Consider the following 27714-nt stretch of genomic DNA (forward strand, 5'->3'; position numbering starts at 1 on the left):
CACCTCCTTCCCAGCCATCACTGGAGGGGGGGGTTCCACCTTTGACGGGCTGCCTGAAGGAGCCCAGAGCAGGTCCCCAAAACAGAAAAACAACTATTGGCAAGCACAGAAGGGGAGAAAAACCACAAAAATCAGGGTTGCCTTTGTCTACAACTCACTGCAGCTCACTGCAGCTCACAGCAGCAGGGAGAGGCTGTGCTCATCGGCGAAGCTGGAAGTTCTCTTGTGCTTAGGACAGTCTTCCTCACCTCTCTTTTGCAGCTCGACTTCCCTATCTCCAAGTACACAGGTCGGGAGAGCTGTCTGTGTGTGTGCGTGTGCATGTGTGATGTATGCACATGGACACACACAGCTGAAGGGGTGCCTGTTACAGGTGTGCCCCCGGTGATGGCCACCGACACAGTCACTTGGCTTGGGGAGAAGGAAGCAGGTGATGCTAACAGAGCCCCGTGCGCGCACACAGACAGGTAGGCGTGTGCATGAGCACGGCGTGCACGCACACAGAAGCACGCTCCATTCTAAGGAGTGAGGGCTGGGACCCAGGAGGCTCCCTGGGCCCGGGCCGGCTCTGCCAGGGCGGCTCACACGGTGGTGACTGAGAGCAGGGGGTTGTAGACCCGCTTGCCGTCGGCCGAGCGAGCGCCGTGGGCCAGCATCTCCTGGATGGTGATCCAGTTGTCCAGGATCTTCTTGTTCCGTTTCTTCATGGTCTTGCGGTGGCTCAAGGCGATGATGTTGAGCTCGGGCTTGCTGTCACTGTTCTGCTGCTCCCTCAGGCACTCCAGCCGGCTCTGCATCATGAATTCACGCCGCTTCCGCTGCTCCCGGGCCCGCATCAGGTGCTGCTTCCGCTCCTCCTTGCTCCAGTAGCGGCCCATCTTCATCTCGCTCACCGCGTCATCATCAGTGGTCATGCCGCTGCGCTCTTCCCGGATCTTCAGGGCCCGGGCTTTCAGCAGCCGATCTCGCACGGGCCGCTTGGCCACATAGCGGGTTCCGTCGCTGCGCACCTTCACCTTCCACTCCATGCGGGGCGCCTCAGTGGCCACCACCCCACCCACCCGAGGACCGCTGGCCAAACTCAGGGGGCTGTGGCCTAGCTCCTCCAGGCCTCGCGTCGGGGCCAGCTGCACGCAGCTGTGGTAGTGCTGGCTCTCCTGGCCCTGGCCGCGGTGGCGCCTCGAGAGGTAAGGGCTGCCTTCAGGGCCCACACGCTCCAGGGCCACCCCGGCCTTGGGGTTGCGGCGGACACGCTCCTCTGCGTGCTGTCTCCGGCCTGCCTCAGGATCCCGGGACAGAGATCGGAATTTGGCCGGGCTGCCCTGCGGAGGAGCCGCCTTTGGCGGGGTGGCAGCGGCGGGGCCAGGAGGGGTCCGGTTCAAGTTGGAGTTGCCAGCAGCGGCCTGCCGCAGGGGGCTCTCGGGCAGGGGCTCCACGAGCAGCGGAGTGCTGCGGCAGCTCTCCCCCGTGTTGTAGGCGCTGGTACTGTCCTTGTCCGACTTCTCGGGCAGCTCGGAGATGTCAGACAGCTCGTGCTTTTTGGGCTCGCTGGCTGCCAGGTCGTAGAGGCTCTCCTCCTCCAGCAGCCAGGCCTTCATGCAGCGCTCCCGCAGCTGCTGCATCTTCTGCGCCCGCAGGATGTTGCGGCATTTGAATTCCAGGTGCCGAAGCTCCTCCTCCAGCATGGCCATCTCGTGGCCCAGGCTCTCGTTGCGGTTGACGTCCAGGGCGCTGTTGCCACCGGAGGCCCGAGGGAAGAGGAGGCCCAGCTGGTTGCCATTCTCCAGGTGGCACTTGATCTCCAGAAGCTCCCGGTAGCGCTCATACTCCTCATCTGTGAGGCCCGGGATGTCGCTCCCTCCCAGCCCTGCCCCCTCGGCCAGCAGCGAGTCCATGCTGAAATGGAAGTCGCGGCTCTGTAGCACGTCTCCTTGCAGGCCAAATTTGCGCAGGCTCCCCGGGGTGTTGGTGGTGCTCAGGGGCTCATCCCCTAGCAGGTCATGCTCAGAGCTCTCTTCGTTGCGGGTGCTCTCGTCCGTCCGGCCTACCCCACTGTCCAGCTCCTGACTGTTGCTCAGGCCTGGGCCCGCGTCGGGAGCCGCCTTCTCCTCTTCGTTTCCAAGCTGGAGCAGAGACAAGCACCACTCAGGTGGGTCCCACAGACAGGGATGTCGCAGGAGGTCTGGTTCACTTCCTCACCAAGGCTGGGAGACCCTGCACATGCCAGCCCTTTCCACCTTCTTCCTTCCCTTGTGCCCTCCCAACCAGCCACCCTCCTTCCTCACCTGTTGGGCAGGGGGTGGGTTCAGCTTCCGGGCACGCAGGTCCCCCTCATGCTCAGAGCCAAAGTCATCCAGGAAGTCATCCCGGTCACTGTCCTTCCACCGTCTCGCCAGCTACAGAGACACGCCCTTGCTGTCCCCACAGCTTCAGGGACCTCCCTAGACACCCTCTGGTCCTCTCTGGGCTCCATGCTTGGCCCCCCGGTTTCAGTGAAGTTGAACAGTCCAAGGGAAGGAGGTCCCGGCCCACTCAGCCGTCAGAGGCTAGAAGGGGAAATGGGCCCTGGGACACCCCTGCCATGCCTATGCCCTGGTCTCAGCTCAACAGCTTCCGAGACAGAAAGCCCGATGACAGGGACCCCAAGTCACCCTCCCAGGCACACGCACCTGGCTCTCAGGCCGGGCCACCAGCAGGGAGATGTTGGTGTTCTCTTCCTGGCTCAGGATGGCCACTGCCTCTTCCCGGTTCTGGACATCCACACCATTAATCTGTGGCAGGCCAGGGGACAATCAAAACAAGGATTCTAGGCATGGCCCTGGGGCAGGCCCTGGGTGGCTGCAAGGAGCCCAGGCACACTGGGCTGGGATGGGCTCTGCGAGGATGTAACTAAGTGGAGGGTGCCAGGGAAAGGACAGCCTGGGCCTTGCAAGAGCATTTGTGTGCTCAGAGGACAGCATGGAGTGGGGACCAAGGGAGCTGGGGAGGGGCCAGAGCAGCACGGACCCTAGATCTCGGCAGATCCTACAAGGACATGGGAGCCCTTGGGCCGGCTGAGCAGGAGAGAGGTGAGATCAGCCCAGGTGTGGGGCACGGTATGGGGCGAGGCTCCTAGTGGAAGAGCACTAGGGGACAGTAAAGAGAGGTTGCAGGGCTGCCTGTGAACCCTCACCTGGATGATGCGGTCTCCCTCGCGGATCCGGCCGTCTTTGGCTGCAATGCTGTTGGGATTTACCTGCAAGACACACACACCTTGGGGACTTGGCGCTTAAGGTGCTCTTTCAGTAGGAAGGGGCAGCCTCACCTCAGGGCCCCCAAAGCATGCTGAAGGCTCTCTCACTCCCACTCCAGCTCAGCGCCCAGGAAGCAGGAGCTGAGCTAGAGTGCTAGTGCCTCTCCCCTGTGCCTGCCCAACGCCCCAGGCCCCACCCCCAGCACTCCTGAGCGCTCTTGCATAGAAGCCTGTTGTTTTTGTCAGCCTTGGGGCTCAATGGCAGTTGGCTATTTTCCATCTGGAAGGCCGACTTCATTGGTATGCTGCTATTGTGCAGGGCAGCTGGGGTCCACCCCCTCCTGCGGATACACAGACATCTGCCCAGGACACATAGGGGAGGAAAGAACAAAGCCTGGCCAGGACCTGGTCCTGGTCTGTCCTCAGTCCTGGATGCTGTCCCACCCTGGGCTCAGGTCCCCTTCTGCAGACACATACTGAAGCTATCAGCTGCCCTGGCCTTGACACCTGGAAGCCAAGCTGTGATGCCCTATCTTTGGTGGCTGGGACCTTATGGGCAGCCCCCGAGCCCTGTGCGGGCCATGTGGAAAGGCCACGGGGCTAGGGTGGCACAGGGGCTCTTCCTGGGCCCGGCCCTGCATCGGTGCCGCCTCCATACCTCTCCAACATAGATGCCCAGGTCCTCTTCGTCATCTGTGCGGTAGCACACCATCAGGCCCAGCTTGTCTCGGTGGCTGCTTTTATACAGCTCCACCTCCTGTCGCAAGGAGGATGGGAGGAAGCAGAGGCAGAAAGCCCAGGAAACATGTGAGCGACGAAGCCCCGCAGCACCTCACCTTCTGCAGTCACCTGAACTAGGTTTCCAGCCCCCGGCTTTGAGGGCTTCTCTTACCATCCCAAATGGCGCATGTGTTCCACGGTCTCCCCTACCAGGAAGTGCCCAAGACACACACAGACGCACAGCACACAGAGGACACAGACATGCATGGGACGCAGACTCACCGACATGGACAGAACACACAACCTCACCCATGCCCTCCCTGACTCAGCCAGACGGCCGCCCGGGGACAGCAGGAGCCGGGCCCGAGCAGGGCTGCACACAGCTGCCCTGGGTGGGCTCCTGAGGCTGCCCGCGGGCCCTGGCCCGGCCGCCCGGCTCACCTCATACTCCAGCTCGTCCATACGGTCTGCCTCCTGTGGGCCGCCCTCCATGAACTCCGCCGGGTCATAATACTCATGGCTGATGGGGGGGCTGCCCAGGAGAAGGTGGGGGTCAGGCCAGCCATCCTCTCCTCTCACACCCTAGCCTCGGCTCCTGGGATGGCTGGTCTCAGTGCACCCAGCCTGGAGCTGCAATCTGGGTGCACTGTCCAGGGTAGGTGGCCCAGCTGTCTCCTCCAGAACCCTCTCCTGAGCTACATGCAGCCATGCACAGACCAGGAATGCTCCCCAAACGGGCATGTGCCAGGTCTGCGCTGAGGACCCAGGCATGCCTAGCTCTCCCTGCCCCATCCCCCAGACCAGACCCCTCTAACCACACCAGCCAGTGCCCCGCCCGCCCAGCATTGGCCCCACTCATGCAACGCCCCCAGGAGTTAGCCAGGCCCCAGAGGACTTCTGCAGAGCAGAGGGAGACCCACTCTACCTCCAGGCGCTGGCCTCTTGGCCCCAAAGCTAAGGTTGGCTGCTCAAGGCCTGTGGCCTACCTCTCTGCAGACAAGGGGCGCCCCAGGGCCACCTCCCTGCAGCCGGGCTAAGATGAGCAGAATGAGCCAGTGCTCACGCGGTCATGAGCCACCAGCCTGGATGAAAGGCCCTTCTTCAGAGCAGGCCAAAGAAAGAACGGGAGAGATGGAAGAAATTCAGAGCAAGTAGAGGAATGGGACAGACAAGGGATGCAAGAAGATTCAAGGAGTGATGCTCGTGAGGCGGGAGACGATGGGCGCAGAAGAGGACAGAGCATGGAGGAGGAGGAGCTGAGGGGCTCAGCCCTGGCCAGCTGGGTGGCGAGAGAAGCCGCATTTCCAGCAGCGATTGCCCTGAGGGCAGCAGATAGAGCAGGAGCCTGCCTGGAAGCCTCCTCTTGGCCCCTTCACCGGCTGGTGCCAGCCTGAGGCTAGAGGCCTGAAACCTTCTGAGCCCTCAGGTGCCGCAATCACCTCTGGAGGCCAAGGAGCCTGTTCCTTGCCCGAAAGGGGCAGGCTGAGTTGGGGTCTCCCTGCCACGCCCAGAGCTGCATCAGTGCAGCCTGTGGGTGGCGTGGGCACGGCTGCCCCAGCTGACATGCCCTCTCTGGAGGCAGGGCCCGGGGCCCTCCTGAGGGCGACTCACAGCTCAGAGAGGACGTACGGCTCCAGGATGGCCATGGGCGGGGTGGGTGGGCGCAGCTTGCCCAATGCCATGATATGCTCGAAGGTGATGTCGGTCTGAGTGCCACTGTCCACCAGCTGCAGGTCGTGGCAGGAGCTGTCCCCCCGGAGGCGGGGGCTGCGTCTCAGCACCTGGATCACCAGGGGCTCCTTGGAGGAGCGCAGGGCCTCCAGAGTTTGCTCCTGAGACAGCTTGGAGAGCTCCTTCCCGTTCACCTGCGGCAGAGACACGCCTCCGTGAGAACCTTCTGGAGGGCCGACAGCCAGTCATCCCTGTCCACTTTCCACCCACGGCCCTGGCTACCCTTGATGCCCTCATTTCCAGGCAAACCCCACTGCTCAGCCTCCACCCATGGAGTGCTGAGGATGCCTGGGCCACGTCAAGGGCCTGGGAGAGCTGGCGTCTGTGCACTGGGTCTGGAGGCTGTGCCCTCACCCTAGAACATCCTCTAGTCTCTCCTGCAGCAAGAGCCATCCACAACGATTCTGTCCTCCCTCCCACCAGGACCTGCTTCTCCTTCAGGCAGCACTGAGGCCAGAGCTAGCATCTAGAAGATCCCGGAGAGTTCCTTGGCAATGACTGAACAGTACTAGCCAACCCTCAGTGATCATCTATGTTGTGCTCATCCAGCATCAAGGCAGGTGGATGACCTTGACTCCTGTCCTGGTGGGCCAAGTCCATCAATAAATGTCTACTCACTAGGGAGGCCGGGGGCCAGTGGGGGATGAGTACAGAGATGCATAAGGAATCAGAACACAGTCCTGTGTGCTCGTGGCTGTCACTGACTTCCTGACAAGAAAAGGCCTTGACACACAAGAATTGCAAGGTGGCCTAAGAGAGGTGCCAAGGGAGTGACCCTTATAAAGCCACCACAGCTTCTTGGGCACCTGCTATGTGCCAGGTTCCTGGAAGGGCACCGGACGTGGGTCTCCATCAAATCCTAACCCCCAACAACTTTGAGGGAGATGCCGTTATTGCCCTCACTTTGCAGATGCGGAGACTGAGGCTCAGCATAGGCGAAGGCACCAGGTCAAGGTCATGAGCCAGGACCGGATGCAAAGTGGTCAGAATGAGGGGCACGGGGGCAAGGAAGCAGTAGCACTGGCGCAGCTTTGCAGGATGCTACCTGCATGGAGGGCGTGGAGGAGGGAGGACGAGGGCCTCCCAGGCCAGGGCGGGGTGGAACACAGCCCCAGCTGGGTATAGCAGGGAGTGCCCTTGCGGCACCCATGGGTAGAAGGCTGGCCCCAGCCCAGCCACTGGTTTCTGCAGCACCCAGTGTGTGTCGGGCCCCAGGATGGCATGTTGCAGCCTTGAAGTCCTCCTTGGGGAGAGGAGACAAGTAGAGATGGGACAAACAACTAAGGACTGAGGAGAACCGAACAAACACCACTGGAATTCAGGGCACATGTCCTGGGGCCGGCAAGGGAGAAGCAGGAAGCACTTTCTGGAGGAGCTTGCAGGGTCTCCTCATTCGCTCAGCAGAAGAGTGTAAGTGGAAGAGTGTACCCAAATGGCTCTGCCTACCTGGAAAGTGCCGGAACAGACCTTACCCGCTGCTAAGGGAGCACAGGGCCGACCACGCCCACCTAACAGGGAGGTGGGGAAGGCTCCCTGAGCAGGTGGCAGTTGGCCTGCCTCAAGCACAGGGAGATGGGCCAAGAAAAGAGGTGGGGGCTGGTTTGCAGGTGGGAGGGAAGACCCCAATCAGCACGGAGGGGAACCCGGAGTGTGCCTGGGGACAGAGCAGGCTGGGAGCCCTGTGGGACACAGGGAGAAGGGCCCTGCTCAGGCACGGGCACAGGCTCTCTGCTTTGCTGAGTTGTCCCGATATTAGCAAGTTTACAACAACCCTCTGTCTGCCATCCTCATGGCGGACCTGCCTGCCTGGGTTTCTCACACAGATGCCTCACCGGACTGCAGAACCCTGTTTTGGTGTCTGCGACACAACAGACCAGCTGATTTCTCTGAGCCCATGTAACCCAAACAGTTACCTTTCTTCGATTCCATTATGTCCTTGTAGATAACAATTTAAGTGTCCTATGTCTCCCCCTCCCCCAAATTTTCATGTTCTGAAAATAGATTTTTCTTAAAATGAATTTTGTCTGATTATAAAAGAAACACAGGTTCATTGTAGAATATCTGGAAAAATACAGAACAGCAGAAGGAAGCAAAGCAGCATTGCCCACATCTCTGGGGCGGCGCCGTGAATGTGTGGGCACGTTTCCCTCCCGTCCTCCTCTGCGTCTCCCATCTCACAGCGGCGGGCCCCACGGGCCGCCTGCTTCCTACTGTGCACCACATCACTAAAGTTGTTTTGGATTTTTTGTTATGATAAAGAATGTAGCAAAGAAACAGTCTTGGGTACATTTTGTACGTTGTTCATATGTAAATCTTTGCATAACCTGTGGTTGTCATGGTGGAGAAAAGTGGTGACAGCTTTCAGGCGAGGAGGCATTGGTTGGGAGAGCACAGGAATGACAGTTGGGACAGGCTGGGCTGTGCTCGCCAGAGAGGCTGCAGATCGAAAGGCAGGATGGAAACGAGGGAGAGAGCAGCTGAGTGTGGCTTTGGGAAGGCTGTAGACAAAGAGACGTGAGGAATGGCCTCGAAGCCCTCAGCAGTGGTCGCTGGAGCCGGCTGGAGCCGGGAGTTTGGGAGCCAGCATCAATATTTTAACTGCAGACATGTACAGCTAACTGAATGATATTAACAAAGGCAATAAATACTCAAAACTCATCCATTTCTAATTATTTTACTCCACTTTACTGTCATCTGTGCTCTTGGCGTTAGTGACATGTCATATGTCTGGAAGGTGGCAATACTCTTAAGATGTATCTCTTCCTAACTCCAAGTCCAGTGACATCACAGCATTGGCTTGAAATTGGCTATAGTGGGAGTATTTGCACCAAGGAAATCGGCAAATGCTCCAAGTCAGGATTTTTTGTTTTGGAACATTTACCAGCTACCACTATCCTTAAGTGGAAGCAAACACAGAAGCTGTCCTTAGGGTTTCCCTGGGGCAGGACAACAAGCAGGCAATGGGACCCTCAGGTGACACTGAGAACACAGGAATGTCTTTCTCCCTGGAATCATTACCCAGCAGCAGCGTTGCTATGGAAACTGGGAAGAGTGTGCTAGGCGAGCTGGTGGAGGCTGGGATGTCAAGAGGGGGATGGGCACACGCACAGCCTTAGCCCCTCAGATCACATCAGAGTGATTGCCTGTGACAGCCAGGCAGGCTGCCCCTTGGCCCAGGCAGGCTGTGAGCACAGGCAGAAGCGGTTCTCCAGCCTCCACTCAGAGACCTGCCTGTGCAGATCATGGTGGACCCCAAGAGCTAATGAGGGTGGGGTAGAGACAAGCTGAGACAAGGAAGAAATGAGCCCCGGAGCCCAGCCAGCACAAGGAAGCACACTGGCAAAGCCACCACCAAAATGCCCCAGCTGTCGCATCGCACTCAACACTTGCAAACCCAGACCTGCCTCCCCCCATATTCCCCTTCAGCTGCTCCTGCAAATGGCTCCACACCCTGGGGGATCACCCCCCAAAGACGCCGAGGACCTGGTCCAAGGCCTGGCCAAGCAGTTCTAGATGGACCAAAGATCTAAAGGGACAAACCAAAACAAGAGAACAGTATTTTTATGGTGTTGGGATAGAGAAGAAATTCTTAAGATAAAAACTGGGCAAACAATAATGGAAAATATGTAAACCTGGACAACAGTAAAAAGACAGGCTAAGAGCAGGGCCCTGCAATGCACAGAACTGATAACAGATTATCTAGACTATGCAAAGAATTCCTACAAAACACTAAAAACACAAACAGCTCAAGAAGAAAATGGCAAAGGATATCAACAGGCATTCAGGGCAAAGGGAGCCCGCGCCGACCAACGCGTGCTTGGAGTGATGCAACCAGATGAGATGCCCTGAGGACCCTCAGATGTGAGAGAATGAGAACAGCTGACACCAGGCGACTCAGAGGACCAAGAGGATGTATGCAGCCACGTGCGCTGCGCCTGGCAACGGTGGAATGCACGGATAAAACTCCTGGTGTACTGGACTGGTACATGCGATTTATGCAGGCACATGTGCTGATCAGTAGCATACAGAGTAGAAAAGAAGCGTCCAAATAACAAGCACTGAGTCCTCCAGGGAGGGAGGGACAGGGAGGGATCAGGGAACTGCCTTTAAGACCTTCTTAAAAGGAAAAACTGAGGCCAAAGGGCCCTAATCCAGGCTGGGTGGCAGCGCACGCACTAAATGATGCTGAAATGATGCCCTACGCTTCGTGCACTGGAGCAAGTCTGGGGGTCTCCAATACACAAGCCAGAGTTCAGTTGCTTTTCCTGTCTGTGTCGGGAGGGGTCTCGCAGAGCAGCTGGAGGGAGCCCTGAAGCACCCAGCATCTCAGGCCTAGCCTGGCGGGGCTGGCACTGGTCAGCTGGGGGAAGCCCCCTCCTCACTGCTAGTAAGGGCTGCGGGCACTCCAGCTGTGGGGGGGTACCAGTGTGGGAGTGTGGGTAGCAGGTGGGGTATGAGTTGGGTGAGCTGTGGGGCTCCAGAGGTAGGTGGTGAGTAGGCTCTGAGGGCCTTGGGGAGGGGTGTCATTGGGGTCTGGGGGATGGATGGATCGTGTGGGTGGGGGTGGGTCTGGCCTCTCTGCCGAGCATCGGCCTGTGTATCTCTCCTCTTCCTCTCCTCCCTCTCAGTGCTGTGCCCACTGCCCCTCTGGCATGGCCGTCTTCTGTCCCTCCATCTCTCCCTGCCTGCCACTCTCTCCTTGTCCCTTTCTCTCTCCCATGGCAGAGCTACTTGTACACATCTTTCTTTCCAGGATCTGAGCTGAGTGGACTTCCCCTGCACCTGCTAGTCGCCTCCTGCCCCTTCTCCTGTCACATCATGCAGTGTCTGTCTCATTGTTATCAGCAGGTAACCTGTCTGTCACCTGAAGGGCTGCAGGACCCATGCGTTGTCCTAGGACCGCTAAAGCAAATGAGGAGACCGTGCAGAGACAGGTGCACAGCGAAGAGCCAGCCCAAGACCTTGGAGGACAAAGGCCTACTTGGCATGCCAAATAGAAGACTCATCTACACGAGCAGCAGCTACGCCTGCTCTTGGCCGGGCAACCAGCCATGTCCATCCAGGCTGAAGACCCATGCTGGCGCAGGCACACGCATGCCCAGGCCCTGCCCAAGCCAGGGCCACCGGTGGGAGCCACAGCAAACATCCAGGGAGAATGTTGCGTGCGTGGCACAAACTGGAGTTTGCTGGACTTGACACACGGGCGTGGTTTAACAGCCACGATGATTTGACTCCATCAGGCTCTGGAAGCTGCCTGCAAGATAAGTAATCCAACCCTTCGGCCAGCTACATTCACACCCTAAGCTTTCCAACCGAGAGTGCTAAGGCGAGTGCTATCGCCCCTGTGCTGAAGCTGCCTGAGGGTAGCTCTTTGAGGGTGGCTCTCCTCGTGTCCCTCAGCTCTGCTTCTGTACTGGTCTCCCCGGCAGGCCTTGCACCTTTTATATCCAGAAACAATCCAGTCAGAGCCATGGTGGTGTGGACATGTGGCCAGCAGCTTGCCGTGGAGCGCGGCCATTGTCCAAAACCTCCATTGAAAACGTTGCCCGCCAGACCCAGGAACGACACTGTGCAAGTCTGCAGCAGCGAAAGCGCGCAGCCGGGAAGGAGCTGGAGACTGCGCGGGGCAAGTCCAGCGACCGTAGTCAATGCGCGGCGGAACATTTCCCAAAGCGGAGCGTTCACAGATGCCCACGGCACGGGAACCTGAGCATTTCGTAATCCCCAACCAGCTGGTGAGCACAAAGATGGTACGAATCACGGAAGGAAAGAGAGGCTGCGGCCAGACCTAGAGGCTTGGCCAGAGGTCCTGGTCCTGAGAGAACGATAGGGACAGCAGCGCAGAGCCCCTGTTTCTCACGGAAAGGAAAGACACACAATGCAGATTTGGTGCTGGCAAAAGAGGCAAATATGAAGTGTCCTCAAATTGTAATCGCTTTTTATGAAGAGAGACTAACTTGGCATTCTTGTCCAGGAGATGAAGCTCAATAATTGCATTGCTTTATATATATTTACATGTATATAAATAAAATCTGGGTCTTGGTTTTTGATTTACTACTGTGAAGAAATAACTTCATTCTAATGAATCAAGTTTGATATATTTGTTTTGAAAAAAAATGTTTCCTTCATCAAATGCAAACCTACCTCCTTTGGAACAATCCAGAAGAAATCCACTTTGCTTCTAGTATGGGGAGAGTGGGACTTGCTGACTGAGCCTATTGTTAGAAAACTCTCACTATTAAAGAATGAATCTTTCTTCAAGAGCAACCTACCTCCTTTGGAACAATCTAGAAGAAATCTATTTTATCTTCCAACACTTCACATGCCTGAAGCCCACTCAAATGCCCCCTCACCCCAGTTCCCAATGATTCTCATCTCTCGTACTCGGTGGGGTGGGAGGGCGCGTGCTGGGCAGTATTCTTCCCCTTAGGTGGGAACTACCTTTTTGGCAGCAAACTCTGATGACTTTGTAGCGAGCTGGCGGTCAAGCAAAATTCACACAACTTGTTCACGAAGACTGTTCCTGTACTAGGACAATGGATTGCGTACGCATTTATGGCATTTCCTTTCAAATAATGCAAGGGCTCAAAGCACTACACGGATCCAAACGACAGTCTCTGGCAATGCGCTGCCCAGGGTGGGCACAGCAGCCTGCTAGCACACTGCCATCCTGGCCAGGGACAGGTCTGTTTCCTTCCTGATTTGCTGCCAAGGTGGCCCTGGCCGGCTCCCACCACGGGCCTCTGCTCTGGACAAGGACTCAAGCCTTAGCAGGGCCCCTCTGTCTGAATGTGGCCCAAGTGGCCCTCGCACTCTGCTTGGGGACAGCTCAGTTCCCATTTGCACTCTGGGAGCACTCATTGCCCCGGGTCCCCTGCAAGCCCAATCTCCATGGGTCCCAATAGCAGTGGCCCCTCCAGACCCCATGGCACTGAGCATTCCTCTTCCTAGCCAATGCCATTGCCCTTTCTAGACACACTCAGTCTGAATCTTACCCCAGGGTGTAAAATGGTCAACTTTCAGGAGAATAATTTGTTAATACCTATAAAGACCTTTGAAAAGGTTCACCACACCCTTTGCCCCAGTAAATCTGCTTTGAGTAATTTAGCCCAAAATAATAACAATAATGGCTATTGCACAAATTTAATTATAAGGATGTTCACAGGAGCATTTTTTATTGTGTTAAAATACACCTAACATAAAATTAACCATTTTAAAATGTACAATTCAGTGGCAGTTAGTGCATTCGCAATGCTGTGCAACTATCCCCACAAATTCCAGAACATTTTCATCACCCCCAAAGGAGACCCCCCCTACCCATAAGGCAGTCACTCCCCATCGCCCCAGGCCCCTGGTTCCTGGCAACCAATCTGCTTTCTGTCTCTGGGGATTTGCTGATCTCCCTGAACATTTCATGTAAATGGAATCATACACTGTGTGGCCTTTTGTGTCTGGCTGCTTTCACTGGGCATTTTCGAGGTCTCCCCAGGTTGCAGCTCGGCCCATACTTCACTCCTTTTTACAGCTGAGTAACGTTCTGCAGTGCAGCTGCAGCACATCCGCATTCTGCCTGTCCAGTCGCCGGACCACGGACACCTGGGCGCTTCCCCTCTTCTGGCTGCTGGGAACAGTGCTGCTCCGAACATTCCCACACACGTTTGCACTCAAGTCTCTGTTTGCAATCCTTTTCAGTATATCCCTAGAAGTAGAACTGCTGGGCCACATGGTAATCCTAGATTTAACTTATTGAGGTACCAGCATTGTATTTTGTGTGTGTGTGTTTTATGTTTTTAAATTTCAAAATATTAAGGGGCCAGCATTATATTTAATGCCAAAAACTTTGCAGCAATCTTAACCATATATGTCTACCTAACCGCAGTGCAGAGTCTTTCACAAACAAGCTGGTTTCTCAGATATGAAATGACATGTGAGTGACCTATGATGATCACCATGTAAAATACATATGTATATGGAAAGAGTCTGGGAAAGAATATGTGAAATTATTTTTATACATGCAAGGGAAATAGAAATCTCAGAGATTTTCTTCTATTTTATAGACTTTATATAATATGGCTACATTGTTTTTTGAAAAATGTTTACAAACTTCAAGAAAGAATAGCATCACAGGAAAGTTCTCATGGTAAAATAGTAAGCAAAAAGGCCTGCTTAGTGTGCTGCGATCCCCCTTTTGGGAACACAGAACTCAGCTGACCCAGGGCAGCCGGGGCCCGGCACAGACAGGGCACGGCGGGCTGAGCCTGCTATTCCACATTACTTCCTTTACAGGAGGGAAGTAAATTCATAAAAATGTAAAAACGTTAGCAGTGCTTATCTCTGGGAGATAGTATTTATAGGTGATTCTTATTTTCTTTTTCAGGCTGGAGTGGACTGATACGATCATAGCTCACTTCACCCTCAAACACCGGGGCTCGAGAGGTCCTCCTGCCTCAGCCTCCCCAATATAGGCTTTCACCACCACGCCCGTCTAATTTTTCTATTTTTTGTAGAGATGGGGGTCTCACTATTGCCCAGGTTGGTCTCCTGGGCTCAAGTGATCCTCCCACCTGAGCCTTCCAAAGTACCGGGATTACAGGCGTGAGCCACCGCTCCTGGCCTCTTTTTCACTCTTTACAGCATTTTCCCCAATGAATATTACTTTTACAATCGGAGAGAAAAGATGGAAAACAATCCAGCCCACAGTATCCTCTGACTTGCTCTCAGTTTCTCTGAGTCCTCAGGACTCAGTGGCAAACAACTGGCTTGTGCTCCTGGTCACCCTCAGCTGGGCCAGGGCCCCTTGGGTGCTGGTTCAAGGGCGGCTGCACATACAGACCTGACCTGAGGAGCCTGGATGAGAGGCTTCCATCTCCCTCCATGGCCTTCCACTTCCTTCCCGGGTGTCCTGAATGAATAAGAAGGTGCCTGGAGTCCCAGAGGTCGTGAAGGGGGGGGTGCCCCCAGCTATGGGAGGGGAAGGGGGGACCAGTGGCAGGCCTCAGGCCAGGAGCAGGATTGAGCCACCCTCCCCAGTGCAGCCCCTCCCCCCGTATGTCCCCGCCCACCCCCACTCCTACCCCCCAAGGGTCCCACTAAGACTTGCAGAAAGGAGTCTGTGGGTAGCCAAGGTGTGGCCCCCTGTTCTCCCCCAGCCCAGTGTCTGAGCAGAAGAGGACAAGAAGGGGGGATACTAGACTGCCCCAGGCCCTAGCCAGTGGGGTGGGGACAGAGCCAGCAGGATCCCACGTGGGCCTGCCTTAGGAGGGAGCCACGGCCCACAGCCTACGGCCCACGGCCCACGGCCCATGCAGGGTGCCGGGGAGAGCCACCATCAGCCCCCAGCCCCTCGGCTGAGCAAGGCCCCTGGCTAATGTGTCCCCTTCCCACCAGTGAGGCTGCTAGGGCTGTCGGGCTCAGTGGGCAGCCTGGAAGCTGGGGGAGTGGACAGCTCAGGGCAGGGACCCAGCTCACCTGCCCTGGGGTAACCAATCCTGTGCGGAATCCTTTGCGGCCATGGACAAGTGACTCCTGGGACAGGCCTGTGCTATGCTGTCTCCAAGGGGTGGAAGAGGGACAGTGGGGGGTGGGCCCAGGAAGCAGTGGAGACTGGAAGAGGGGTTGAGTCCTCACCCCAGCCACCCTGCACAGGTTGCCCTTTAGGAAAGGAGCTGAAAGGGGCTGAAGAAAGGAGATGGCAGACTGCTTCTGACCACTCAAGCCCTCTTCCCACAGCAAGAAGCTTGGTTGGAAGGTGAGAGGGGTCAGGGACAAAGCTGCCATTTCAGACAGTCCATGGAAAAGAGCCCAGGAGATGAGGTTCACAGTGACCCTTCAAGTCCCCAGTCAACCAGGAACCCCCGGAAGGAAGAGGGCACATGCCCCTGAATGTGGCAAGGCTGCTGTCCTCTCAGAATGGAAGCTCATCTGAATACTGGCCAAATTAGGGGTGCAGCCCTGGATGAGACAGACATGACCCCTACGCTGGGGGAAGCTAGTGTTTGGGGGCAGAACCCTGGCTGGAAACAAGCCAACCAGGCCATCTCCAATTGCATTCAGTGCACAGCAATGGAACCGCAAACGTCGAGGCAGAAAGAGTGATCAAGGGAAGCCTCTCTGGGGAGGTGACACTTGAACTGAGACCTGAATGGTGACAAGGAAAAGAACATCCCCAGCAGGGGGAGCAGGCAGAGCTAAGGCCCCGGGTGAGCACCTAGGCAGGGCAGGCCACAGCACAGGCCTCCATGAGGGGGACAGACTGCAGAGGACAGACCCCAGATGATGGTGGCTTGGCCCCGGGGGTGGCAGTGGAGGTGGCAGGATAGGGTCAGAGTCAGCTTGTGTGTTAGAGGTAGGCTGCCAGGACCTGCTGCTGGGCTAGGGACAAGGGACAGGGAGGGCTCAAAAATGACATCCAACAAGCACATGAAAAGCAGCTCAACAGCATTAATCATTAAGGATATGCAAGTCCAAGCCACAGGGACACACCACTTCACACCTGCCAGGATGGCTAGAACCAAAAGGATGGACGACGAAAGTGTTCGGGAGGGTGTGCTGGCGGGAATGGAAACTAGTGCAACCGCTGCGGAAAACAGGCCCCGAGATGCCCGCACACAGACCGCACGGCAGCACGGCTCATAGCGAGCAAGACTTGCAAGTGAGCCAGACGCCCGCGACAGATGAATGCATGGACGTAACATGGTCCATCCTGACAGAGGAATATTATTCAACCACAAAAAGGAATGAAGCAGCACATGGAACAGTCTACCCAAGTGAAAGAACACAGACACAAACGAAGCCGGACACCACAGGCCACATGCTGTGTGATTCCATTTGAATGAAATGCCCACAAGAGGCAAACCCAAGTGCACAGACAACAGAGTAATGGTTCCCAGGGGCCGCGGGAAGGAGGGACTGGGGAGTGACCGCTTAGTGGGTATAGGTCCCCTTTTGGGGTGACGAATATGTTCTGGAACTAGGTAGTGGTGATGGCTGCACAACACTAAGAATGGACTCAATGTCACTAATGGTAAATTTTATGTTATTCATATCTTACTACAATAAGAAAACCCAAACTGCCAGCTGAGACCTGGGGACCAGGTGTCCTTCCAGAGGTGAAGAGGACTGAGGGAGGGAGGGAGGGAGGACTCAGGGGTTGGGGTGAGGACGGGAAATGGTGGAGTTTTACCTCCAGCTTAAACTTGCCCAGACCTGTAGACATCTCCAGTGCTCCACTCCACCTACCTGGTCCCAAACCCAAGCCACCAAATCGGGTGTCATGTGACCATTGTTGAATTCAACTAGGATTGTTCTTGATTTAAGATCCCGAGATTGGCCAGGCGCGGTGGTTCACGCCTGTAATCCTAGCACTCTGGGAGGCCGAGGCGGGTGGATCACTCGAGGTCAGGAGTTTGAGACCCTGTCTCTACTAAAAATAGTAACAAATTAGCTAGCCAACTAAAATATATATAGAAAAAATTAGCCGGGCATGGTGGCGCATGTCTGTAGTCCCAGTTACTCGGGAGGCTGAGGCAGGAGGATCGCTTAAGCCCAGGAGTTTGAGGTTGCTGTGAGCTAGGCTGACACCACGGCACTCACTCTAGCCAGGGCAACAAAGTGACAGTCTGTCTCAAAAAAAATAAAATAAAATAAAATAAAAAATAAAATAAAATAAAATTCCGAGATCACCTGGGGAGAGGCTGAGAGCTGGCAGTCAGCCATCCGGAGGGAAGGAAAGTCAAGAGCACCGAGACAGCAGCATCAAGGAGAAGCGAGCAGGGGTCTGGAGAATGGACCTCTGGGTTTGTCAAGGGCTGGAGGGGGGACCCCCAGCTGCCTAGGACGGGGTGAAGGCGGGTGGGGAAGCTCAGCTTATGTAGACGCAGCTCGACATTTGCTCTCCGTTTGGGTCGCCCCGCGGAGACATCAGGGCGCGTCTTAATGCTGAGGGAAGAGGCTCAGTAAAGGAACAAGTCCCTAAGGTCAGGAAAAGCGTGGGCACCAATGCCTTGAGAAGGTGAGGGGGACACGGGGACAGGCCTGGCGGGCAGACCGGTAGTCGCTGTAGGGGCGCGATCCGACAGGGCGGGGGACTGTCGAGCCAGGGCTGGGGCGCGCCGCGGCGGCGCTGCAGGCGGCGGAGGGTGGGGCCCCAAGCGCGCTCGCCCCGCCCCGAGCCCCGAGCCGCAGACAAAGAGCGCGCGGCGGCTGTGGGGTGATGGTGGTGGCGGCGCGAGCCGGGCGAGTGCTGCACTCCTCTGTCCCTGCGCTGCTGCGCTGGTGACTCGCTGGGAAGGCCTGAGTCCTGCCTCCCGGCCCACCTCCGCCCGGGGCTGGGCTCTGCCTCCCCGGGGACCCTCCCCGCAGCCCACCCGGTGGGACAGGCTGCCCTCTTACAGATCTGGAATCTCTGAGTCCCTGTCCCGCGGGGCCTGAGACCCCTTTCACTCTTACTGGCAACGCCAGGGGTAGGGGTTGAAGCTACATCGTATCTAGGGGCCCTCATGGCTGCACATTTGGACTCTCCTCACCCCACACCTCTGCAGATTAGGAAACTGAATGAGGCTGGGAAAGAACAGAAACCGGAAGTTACCTTCTGTCCCGGGGCCCTGAGTTCTGACCCACCTGCTGGCCCTCAGCTCTGCTGTCTCCACTGTCCAGGGGATACCTTGGAAGCAGCTGTGACTCTAGCTTCCCAGGCCCAGACAGATGTCATGGGGACCTCTCAATGGGTGGAGCATCGGAGGAGAGAGAAGCCCAGCGAAACCAAAGCCGCACGCTCTCTGCACTAGTGTCTTTTCAGTGGCCTGGCAGAAGTCCCCATTCATGTTTTCCCAACTCTGGATCTTGAAAATTGTCAACATCTGCATATTCCCTTCCCCCAGATCTCCCCAGAACGCACATCTTGCGCACCTGCTCTCCGGCTTTCCACACACACGCAATTTGCAGAAGCATTTGAAAGCAAGATGCCATTACTCCCATTCTCCGTGAAACTGCCACACCATCACGGAGCCTAGCACTGATACAGTTAGTCACTCTCAAATCACTCCAGTTGTACACTTACACCCTTATAGCTTTTTTTTTTTAAATCCAGGATCCAATCAAGAGGCACACATATTACATTTGGTTGTTATCTCCCTAGTTATTATGGCTCCTTTAATCTAGAATGATCAATCCACTTTTTAAAAAAACTTTCATGACATTGACCTCTTGGAAGAGTTCAGTCCTTGTAGAATGTCCAAGAGTCTGAATTAGCCCAGTTCATTTCCCGTGCTGAGATTCAGGGTAAGCGTTCTGACAAGAGCACCGCCTGGGCGATGCTGTACCCGCCACCTGTCCCCGCAACTGCATGAGGAGGCAGGCAGGGTCAGGCTGTCCTACCGGTGGGGGTGTTCACCTGGTCCAGGTGGTGGCTGCCAGGTCTCTCGCTTGTACAGATGCATTTTCCCTTCCTGATTCATGAGTAATTTCAGGTAGTACTTGGAGACTTTGTGACTACCCTGTCCCCTGACAACCTTTCATCTGATAGTTTTGCCATCCAGTAATGATCCTTGCCTGCATTACCACATTAGCAGCCACAAATGTCTTCACTAATGTGTGAGAATTCTAGCAGGGACACAGCAGTATCCTCCACCAACACTTGAGTGGCCCAGCAACTGGCATGGCTGCTCACTGTCCCCAACTGTGGCTGCCTGGAGAAGCCACCCCACCCCACCTCCTTAACTCTGTGCCCACCCTTTCTGCCTGGGGGCAGAAGAGAGAGAAGCAGCATGGGAGGGCTTCATCTTAAAGGCCTTTTCAGTAGTCTGGTGGGGGCAGAGGCGTCTGGGTGCCCAGGAGAGCCAGGTGTATCTTGACGGGGTGTAGGTGGTGGGAAAGGAGGGTGGGTTAGCTGCACATGGTGTGGAAGAACAGGTATAGCCCTTGAAGCCCCACTTAGGCAATGACCCTGGAAGGTCTGACAGGATGAGGCCTCATTCCTATTTGTAAAAAACTCGCTTCTCTATTGATGTTGATGTGATCTGGGGCTTCTAGCAACGCACCCCAAGTTCCTACCTGAGGTCCTTACTCAGAGCACGGTCCTCGGATCAGCAGCATCACCACCACCTGGGAGCTTGTGAGAAACGCTGACAACCAGGCCCTGCCCCGGACTGCTCAGTCACAATGTGCATTCTCACAAGGGCCTCGGGGTGGAGGGTGGGTTGCTCTGGCTCAGGGTGCCCCCTAGAGGAACCAGGGAGGACTCCCACACAGGAGGACGTCCACCAGGCAAAAGCATCCCTCCTCCGCCTACTTCCCCTTCCTACCCCAAAGCTACTGGGGTGGGTGGTACTCGCTCAGGGTCTGCTGAAATCTGATAAATCCACCCTGGCCCGGCCTTGCCAGAGGAGACCTGGCTTCTCAGAACCCCTGTAGTCCGGCCTCTGAAGCACACAGTAAAGAGGATGACCCACAACTCGCACATGACAAAGCCAACAGATTTCTGAAGTCACCATCAAGATCAGCCTCTGGGTGTACGTTCACAGCTTCCAAGGCACGTGGCCCAGCAACGAAAAACACATCCTCCCACCCACCCGGGCGGACTGGCTGGCCAAGGGCACAGTCCACTCTGCGGAGTGCTTTTCACTCGCAAGGCTCCAAGCAGGCACGAGGAAGAGGCAGAAAGAACTATGAAAGGGAAGACATCTTTGGCCCCAAAGCCAGCCTCCACGTGCCAGACTGCTCACTCTTGCCCCAGCTGGCCCCCACTTCTGCCCCATCCGATGTTGTGTCACACTTCCTCACCACACAGGGGTCCCAATCCTGTGCCTTTTCCCTCCCTCTTCTTTAATGTTAAAGACACTCTCAGGGGCCAGGCGCGGTGGCTCACGCCTGTAATCCTAGCACTCTGGGAGCCCGAGGTGGGTGGATCGCTCAAGGTCAGGAGTTCGAGACCAGCCTGAGCAAGAGCGAGACCCCGTCTCTACTAAAAATAGAAAGAAATTAGCTGGCCAACTAAAATATATATATATATATATATATATATAGAAAAAATTAGCCGGGCATGGTGGCACATGCCTGTAGTCCCAGCTACTGGGGAGGCTGAGGCAGTAGGATCGCTTGAGCCCAGGAGTTTGAGGTTGCTGTGAGCTAGGCTGACGCCACGGCACTCACTCTAGCCTGGGCAACACAGCGAGGCTCTGTCTCAAAAAAAAAAAAAAAAAAAGACACTCTCAGAATAATATTGGACATTCTCTGTCACTGGGCATTAACTGTGCCATGTCCATCCCTAAGGCCTTCTCCATCCAATTTCCACCCCTTAATGACCAGCAGAATGGCCTAGAGGCAGCAACTCCACCCTCCACCCCATGGGATCCCAAGGCACATGCAGCCTGCTTTCGCCACCATGATGCCCCCGCCACCATGATGCCCCCGGGTGGCAAAAGCTCTTTTCACGCCCATTTAACAGGTGAGGAAACTGAGGCACTGAGTGACTTGCCCCTAGTCACACAGCTGTCAGTTGGTGGCAGAGGGGCAGTTTGAACCCAGGCTGCCTCCATTCCTAGCACCACAACACACTGCCTTACCCAGCAGGGACCTCGAAGTAGAAGGAAGGAAAGAACACTCACTTGGCCCCACAAGGTCCCCGTACAGAGCTGGCACTCGCACATGCTTGTTTCCCTTGGGTTTGAACATGTAGTTGTTGTTTTCAAAGCTTTACTGCAGTATAACTGCTATATGTTAAACTGCACGTACTCATAGTATGAAGGTTTCCATGTCTTGTATATATACACCTGTGACACCATCACCACCAACAAGATAGTGGCCCCCTTTTTTTCCTTTTAGAGACAGAGTCTCATTCTTTCACCCAGGCTGGAGGTGCAGTGGTGCAATGATAGTTCACTGCAGCCTTGAACTCCTGGGCTCAAGTGATCCTTCTGCCTCAGCCTCCTGAGTAACTGGGACTACATGCACGTGCCACCACGCCACCACGCCAGGCTTTTTTTTTTTTTTTTTTTAGAGATGGGGTCTTGCTATATTGCCCAGGCTGGTCTCAAACTTCTGGCCTCAAGTGATCCTCTCGCTTCGGGCTCCCAAAGTGCTGGGATTACAGGCATGAGCCACCTTGCCTGGCCCTTTGGGAAAGACAATAGCCCTTTCTACCATTCCCAAAAGGGTCCTCATGCCCCTTCTGCCCGCCCCTGCAACCACTGGTCTGCTTTCTGGCACTATAGAATTTATTTCAGTGGACGAGTCAGTCCTCAGGGACTCTGAGGTAAGGAAGGAAGGGGCATTTTAAAACCTTGGGACAGTGGCACAAAGCAGGATGACCCCATCCAGATGATGGCTGTCGGAATGGGGTGCCCTCCCTCTGTTCATCCCCTCCACAGTGACTCACCCAGGCCCACTGTGTGATGCAGCAGTGCACCTGAAAGACCCAAATCCCTGCTGCCAGGAAGCCCCCACTTGAACGCATGCTCGTCTCCTCCCTAATGAAAAGGGAACCCTGGGGGAGGGGGAGGCCTTGTCAGCAGCATCCCCCTGCTGGATCCCCAGCAGCCAGGAAGGATGGTGGCTGGCACAGTGGGGGCTCAGCGAGTCCATGCTGAAGGAGAGAATACCTGGGAGCCAACCAGAAGGGCTGGAAAGGTGTCCTTTGGCCTCCCCTGATGTGGCCAGAGGGGAGAGGACAGGTGGTCCTGAATCACTCCTCCTCAAGGCCCCACCAGGCTGCATAAAGCATGAGTGGATTTATTTACTGAGCATCTCCTATGTGCTAGGAAGACTGGTAAAACAGGGGAGCCACAACGAGCCAAAGAGACAGCTCAGTAGCATGTGGAGCATGATTAGATACAGAACATGGGAGTCAGGTGGCAGATAAGAGGGACACGGGCTCAGTGCTAGGTATATGTTCCTTCCTGCCTTGCCACCCTCGGTCATCTGGCTACTTCCTTTTCCTTGCTTAACACGCAGTCATCTCCCCTTTTCGGGGTCAGTCCCAGATTTTCCGAGCTCACCCCACCCTTGCTTGGTTAAGTATGCTAGGAGGACATGCTTGGAATAATGGAAAGGGGTTGAAGTCCTGCCATGCCACATGCAATAGGCCCTATCTGTAGAATAAAGGAACAAAACCACGTGATCCTCTAAGTAGCCACAGAGAAAGCATTTGACAACATCCAACTACCCTTCATGATAAAAACACTCGAATGAGGAATAGAATGGAACTTCCTCAACCTGATAAAGGGCATCTATGAAAAACCCACAGGTAACTTCATACTGGTGAAAGACTAGACGCTTTTTTTCCCCTCCTTAGATCAGGAACAAGGGAAGGATGCTCGCTCTCACCACTTCTATTCAACATTGTACTGGAGGTTCTAGCCAGAGCAAATTGTCAAGAAAAAGAAATAAAAGGCATCCAAATTGGAAAGGAAGAAGAAAAAAACTATTCACCAGTGACATCCTAACATGTGGAAAATCCTGAGGAACCCACTAAAAAACAATTAGAGCTAATAAACGAGTTCAGTAAGGTTGCAGGATACAGGATCAGTGTACAAAAATCAATTATATTTCTATACAGTGGCAATGAGAAAGCCAAAAATGAAATTAAGAAAACAATTCCGTTTACAACAGCATCGTAAAGAATAAAATACTCGGGAATAAACTCGACAAAGGAAGTACAAGACATTGTTGAAACAAATTAAATAAAACCTAAAATAAGTGGAAAAAGACACCCCATGCTCAAGGGCAATACTCTCCAAATTGACCCACAGATTCAATGCAACCTCTATCAAAATCCCAGCTGGCCTGTTTTCAGATACTAAAAAGCTGATCTTAAATTGCATATGGAAACTCAAGGGTCCCAGAATAGACAAAACAATCTTGAAAAATAAGTACAAAGTTGGAGGACTCACACTTTCTGATTTCAAAACTTATTACAAAGCTGCATTAATCAAAGCAGTGTGGTACTGGCAAAAGGACAGACATTTCTCCAAAGATACAAAAATGGCCAATAAGCACATGAAGAAATGCTCAACATCATTTAGCCACCAGGAAATGCAAATCAGAACCACAGTGAGAAACCACTTCACACCTAATGGGCTAGCTCTAATGACAAAATAGAAAATAAAATATCTGCAAGGATGTAGAGAAATTGAAACCCTTATACATTGCTGGTGGGAATTTAAAATGGTACATCCACTGTGGAAAACAGTTCAACTGTGGAAAACAGTTCAATGGTACCTCAAAAAATTAAACAGAATTACCATATGATCCCTCAATTCCGTTTCTAGGTATACACTCAAACAATTGAAAGCAGGGACTCAAACAGATACTTGTATCATACACCAATGTTCATGGCAGCATTAGTCACAATAGTCCAAGGGTGGAAGCGACCCAAATGCCCATCAACTGATAAGCAGATAAATATTATGTTGTTTATCATACAATGAAATATTATTTGGTGATAAAAAGAAATTTAGTACTGATACATGCTACAACATGGATGAACCTTGAAAACATGATAAATGTAAGAAGTCAGACACAGCAGGTCATAGACTGTATGGTTCCATTTGTATGACATGTCCAGAACAGGCAAATCCATAGAGACAGATAGTAGCTTCGTGCTTGCTAGGGGCTGGGGGTGTTGGGGAGAAATGGGGAAGTGACTGCTCATGAGTATGGGTTTTCTTTTTAAGGTGAGGAAAATGTTCTGGAATTAGTGGTTATGGTTGCACAGTTTTGCGAATATACTAAAACCCACTGAATTGTACATTTTGAAAGGGAAATTATATGGTATTTGAATTATGTCTCAATAAAGCTATACTTTTGTTAAATATGTGTGAGTCATTGGGAGAAAATGGCCTGGAATGCAAGGCTAGGATAGAGACTTTGGGAGTTCTTAACCTGGGGGTCACAGCCCTCTGTGGATCTAGGAGGAGGCTCCTGGGAACTCTGGTACAAAAAAGTTACATGGAAAGTGCTGCAGGTGCACATGTGCATTGTTCTGAAAATCACATTACATTGTGTCTCAATGAGGTCCCTCACTCTGACAAGGTGCAGAGGCCTCCAGTGGGTGCAGATGAGGTCACTCAGGGAGAGACAGGAAGAGGTGTCCCTGAAGATGGGGGAGCACCCATGTTAAGGGAGCTCTGGGAAGCCAAGCCAGGGGCCTTGGAAGCTGACTGGTCTTTTGGGCCAAAAGCTTCCTTCTCTGAGAAGAGACTGGTGCCTGGTGAAGTTCTCCCTGCTGTCCTGGGCATCCATCCCCCAGATGTGCAGTCACCTGAGATATCTAATGGTTTTCACTGCTTTCTATACATTTTCAATTCCTTTTTGTTTCCCCTTAATTTAATTAATTAATTAATTAGTTTTTTAGAGATAGGATCTCACTCTGTCTCCCAGGCTGGAGTGCAGTGGCCCAATCACAGCTTACTACAACCTCGAACCCTATGTTTTCCCTTAATTTTAAAGGCTGGTTCTGCTTTTGAAACTTCATGAATGTAGAAAGTACAAGTTTGTGCCCAAACTTCCACTGGAGCTTTCCATGGGAGCAGCATCCCCTGGGAGCTGATCGGTGACGGCTGCAGCCCCCTAGGGAAGAGAGCAGAGGGCAGCTGCCCTACAGTGGCCCTCCTCCTGGCGGGCCGCCCTGCCAAGGGCAAGTCCCTTCCGTGAGGGAGAGCTTGGGACTCTTTTTAAGGAGGAAGGCGCAGCTCGGGCACTCTCACCCGGGCTCGCCTCAGGCCTTCCCACAGGGAACCTCCCGGAAGGCAGCCCCGGCCAGACGTCCCCTTAAACGAAACGCTACGGCAATCCTTCTGCGAGAAAGTCAAGACGGCCCCGTTGGAATAGCCTGCCTCTTGATGGAATGATTCCACAGTCCCCATCAAGCAACCATCGAAGCCCACCTATTGCCCGCCGCCCCGGAATCCAACACCGAGATTGCACAGGACGTCCTCTTGGTCGCAGCCTGGGTTATTGCAGACACCTATCCCACTAGGGCAATGGCAATAGCCAGGCAAGGTTGCCAAACAGCGGGAAGAGAGGAGAAGCAGCAGACGGGAGGCGAGAATTGACAGGGACGAAGGCGGAGGGCAGAGAGAGGGAGAAGCGGAGGGCCCCAGGAGAAGGGCGGGAGAGAGGCGGCCAGGAGCGCCGCCAGTCTGGGGAAAGATGTGCTACCCCTCCGTCCCGCCCCTCACCTCCCCCGCGGTGACCAAAGGAACTCGGGCTCACAGCACGAATGCCTACCCCCAGATTCACTCGAATTCTTCCCCCCGCGCCGCGTCGCAGGGGTTCCCCTCATTCGTCTAGGAGCCCCGCCCCCCACGTTCTCCCCAGCCCACACCCTTCCTGCAAGCACTTGCGCCCCTCCCAATCTTGGCCAGTAAACCGGGGAGTTCAAGCCCGAGCCACTAAACGCATACCTGTCTGCACCGGTCTGCTCCTGAGTCCCGACACCCTCTGACCTTCACCTCCCTCCACTTAGCCCCAGGTCTCAGGCCACACCCTCGGGACATTTCTCTGGACGGCTCGCAGGGTGCACACAGAAAGTACACACGTGCGGGGCCGAAGGAGCCTCCGCGCACACACAGACGGGGCACAGGCACGCACTCACGTAGTCACGCCACGCACAGGCAAGAAGCCCCGCTCCGGGCCGTGGGGCTGGGCTCCCGTCCGAGCGCGCCGCCGGGCGTCTCCTCCCTCCCAGCAGCTCAGCACAGGCCCACACCCCCCAAGACCGGGACAGGCGGAGAGAGCCGGCCGCCAGGCAGAGCGCGGGCAAGGCACCGCCGCCCGCAGACGGCCCTCTTCGCTGATCCTGGCGGCGCCCACTCACCCGAGACGCCCAAGACCCGGGAGCCCACCGTTCGGGCAGGGCCAGACCCGGGAGTGGGTGCCAAGGTGGGCGCCCAGCCCCCAACGTCTCGTCGACAGCGCCCCCCGGATGCCCGAGCGCTCCAGCGCCCAAGGCCCGCTGGGACCGGGATGCAGCCGCCCCCAGCATCGCGGGCGCCCAGCTCCCTCCCCCGCCCTGGGTCCTGCGGGGACAGCGTGTGCGGGGAACGGAGCCCGTTGCTATGCAACCTCCATCCCGCGCTGGCCGCACCGCGCCTCCCGGCTCCCGGGCGTGGGACCGAAGCGCGCCCCACCCCGGCCGACTCCAACTTCCCACCCCGGGCTGATCTAGACGCAGGGCTCGTGTCCCAATCTACTCCGGGCGCCCAAGTCATGCGCTCCGCACCCCCGCCCCCACCCAGTTCTCCCCATCCGTGGCTGGTTCCCACGGAGCGCCAACACCCAGCAATCTCAGAATGAGCGTGAGGATGGCTCCCTACCTTTTCCTCCTTGAGCCCTCCTGCTCTCCCACGCCTGCTGCCCCGACTCCACCTGGCCCTGCCCGCGGGGCCTTCTCCGTCCCACGGAGGGCCGCGTCCCCGCCCCAGCGGCCCAGCGGCCCTACCTGAAGCATCACTTTGTACTGCTCCTCCGGTTTCTGGACCACGCACATATTACATCCCATGGTGCTGGCCGGCGAGGAGAGGAGGAGGGCGGGAACGGGAAGACGCCTTTCACTAGCCCGAACGCGGGACCTCGGGTCCCCGGCCCGGGCCGGGGGCCATACCTCAGCTCGGGGGGCTGGCCGCCTAGCGGGGGAGGGGGGCACGCCCCCGAGGGGGGGGCAGCTCCACGCCCCTCGGGTTAACTCTCGGCTGGCCGCGGCCAAGCACGGGCATGCTCCCTCGCACCCGGCCAGGAAAAAAAGGGCAGCGGGGGATGGGCGGGCGCGCCGGGCGTTGCCTGGCTACGGCCCCCCAGGAGGCGCGGGGGCGCCTGGGCCGCCGGGGGCCGTCAGGGGCCGTGGACCGCGCGCCTCCCCGCCCGCGGGGCCCGCCGCTGCCGCTGCCGCTGCCGCCTCCGGCTCCCGCCCATGGCCGCCGGCCCCGGGAGCCTGGCCCTCACGCTCGGCGCCGCGGCCCAGCCCGCCAACAGGGCGGCGGCGGCCCCCGCCCGCGGCCAGGCCAGCGCCCGCGCTCCCGCCTCGCCCGGCCGCGCTC

General features: G+C 55.8%; 1 protein-coding gene across 1 annotated transcript; it reads right to left on the reverse strand.

The window, feature by feature from the left end:
- Window positions 1–27365, reverse strand: PDZD4 (PDZ domain containing 4). The gene is made up of 8 exons (XM_045538193.1): window positions 27120–27365; window positions 5564–5817; window positions 4394–4484; window positions 3891–3989; window positions 3173–3235; window positions 2670–2771; window positions 2286–2396; window positions 1–2123 (listed from the first exon to the last, which is right to left on the reverse strand). Exons 1-8 carry the CDS (start codon window positions 27177–27179, stop codon window positions 582–584), a joined length of 2322 nt encoding a protein of 773 aa, XP_045394149.1. The 5' UTR covers window positions 27180–27365; the 3' UTR covers window positions 1–581.
- Between the last annotated feature and the right edge of the window lie 349 nt (window positions 27366–27714).

Source organism: Lemur catta, chromosome X (assembly GCF_020740605.2).
Source record: "Lemur catta isolate mLemCat1 chromosome X, mLemCat1.pri, whole genome shotgun sequence".
Classification (NCBI taxonomy): Eukaryota; Metazoa; Chordata; class Mammalia; order Primates; family Lemuridae; genus Lemur; species Lemur catta.

What these genes read in the sequence shown, in the direction of transcription:
- PDZD4 (XM_045538193.1), bottom strand. Translation starts at nt 27,179, where the DNA reads ATGGGATGTAATATGTGCGTGGTCCAGAAACCGGAGGAGCAGTACAAA. An exon ending in TGGGCATCTATGTTGGAGAG is followed by an intron (nt 3,236 to 3,890) that starts GTATGGAGGCGG and finishes TGTGTCTTGCAG; the next exon opens with GTAAATCCCAACAGCATTGC. An exon ending in TGGCCCGGCCTGAGAGCCAG is followed by an intron (nt 2,397 to 2,669) that starts GTGCGTGTGCCT and finishes GTGTCTCTGTAG; the next exon opens with CTGGCGAGACGGTGGAAGGA.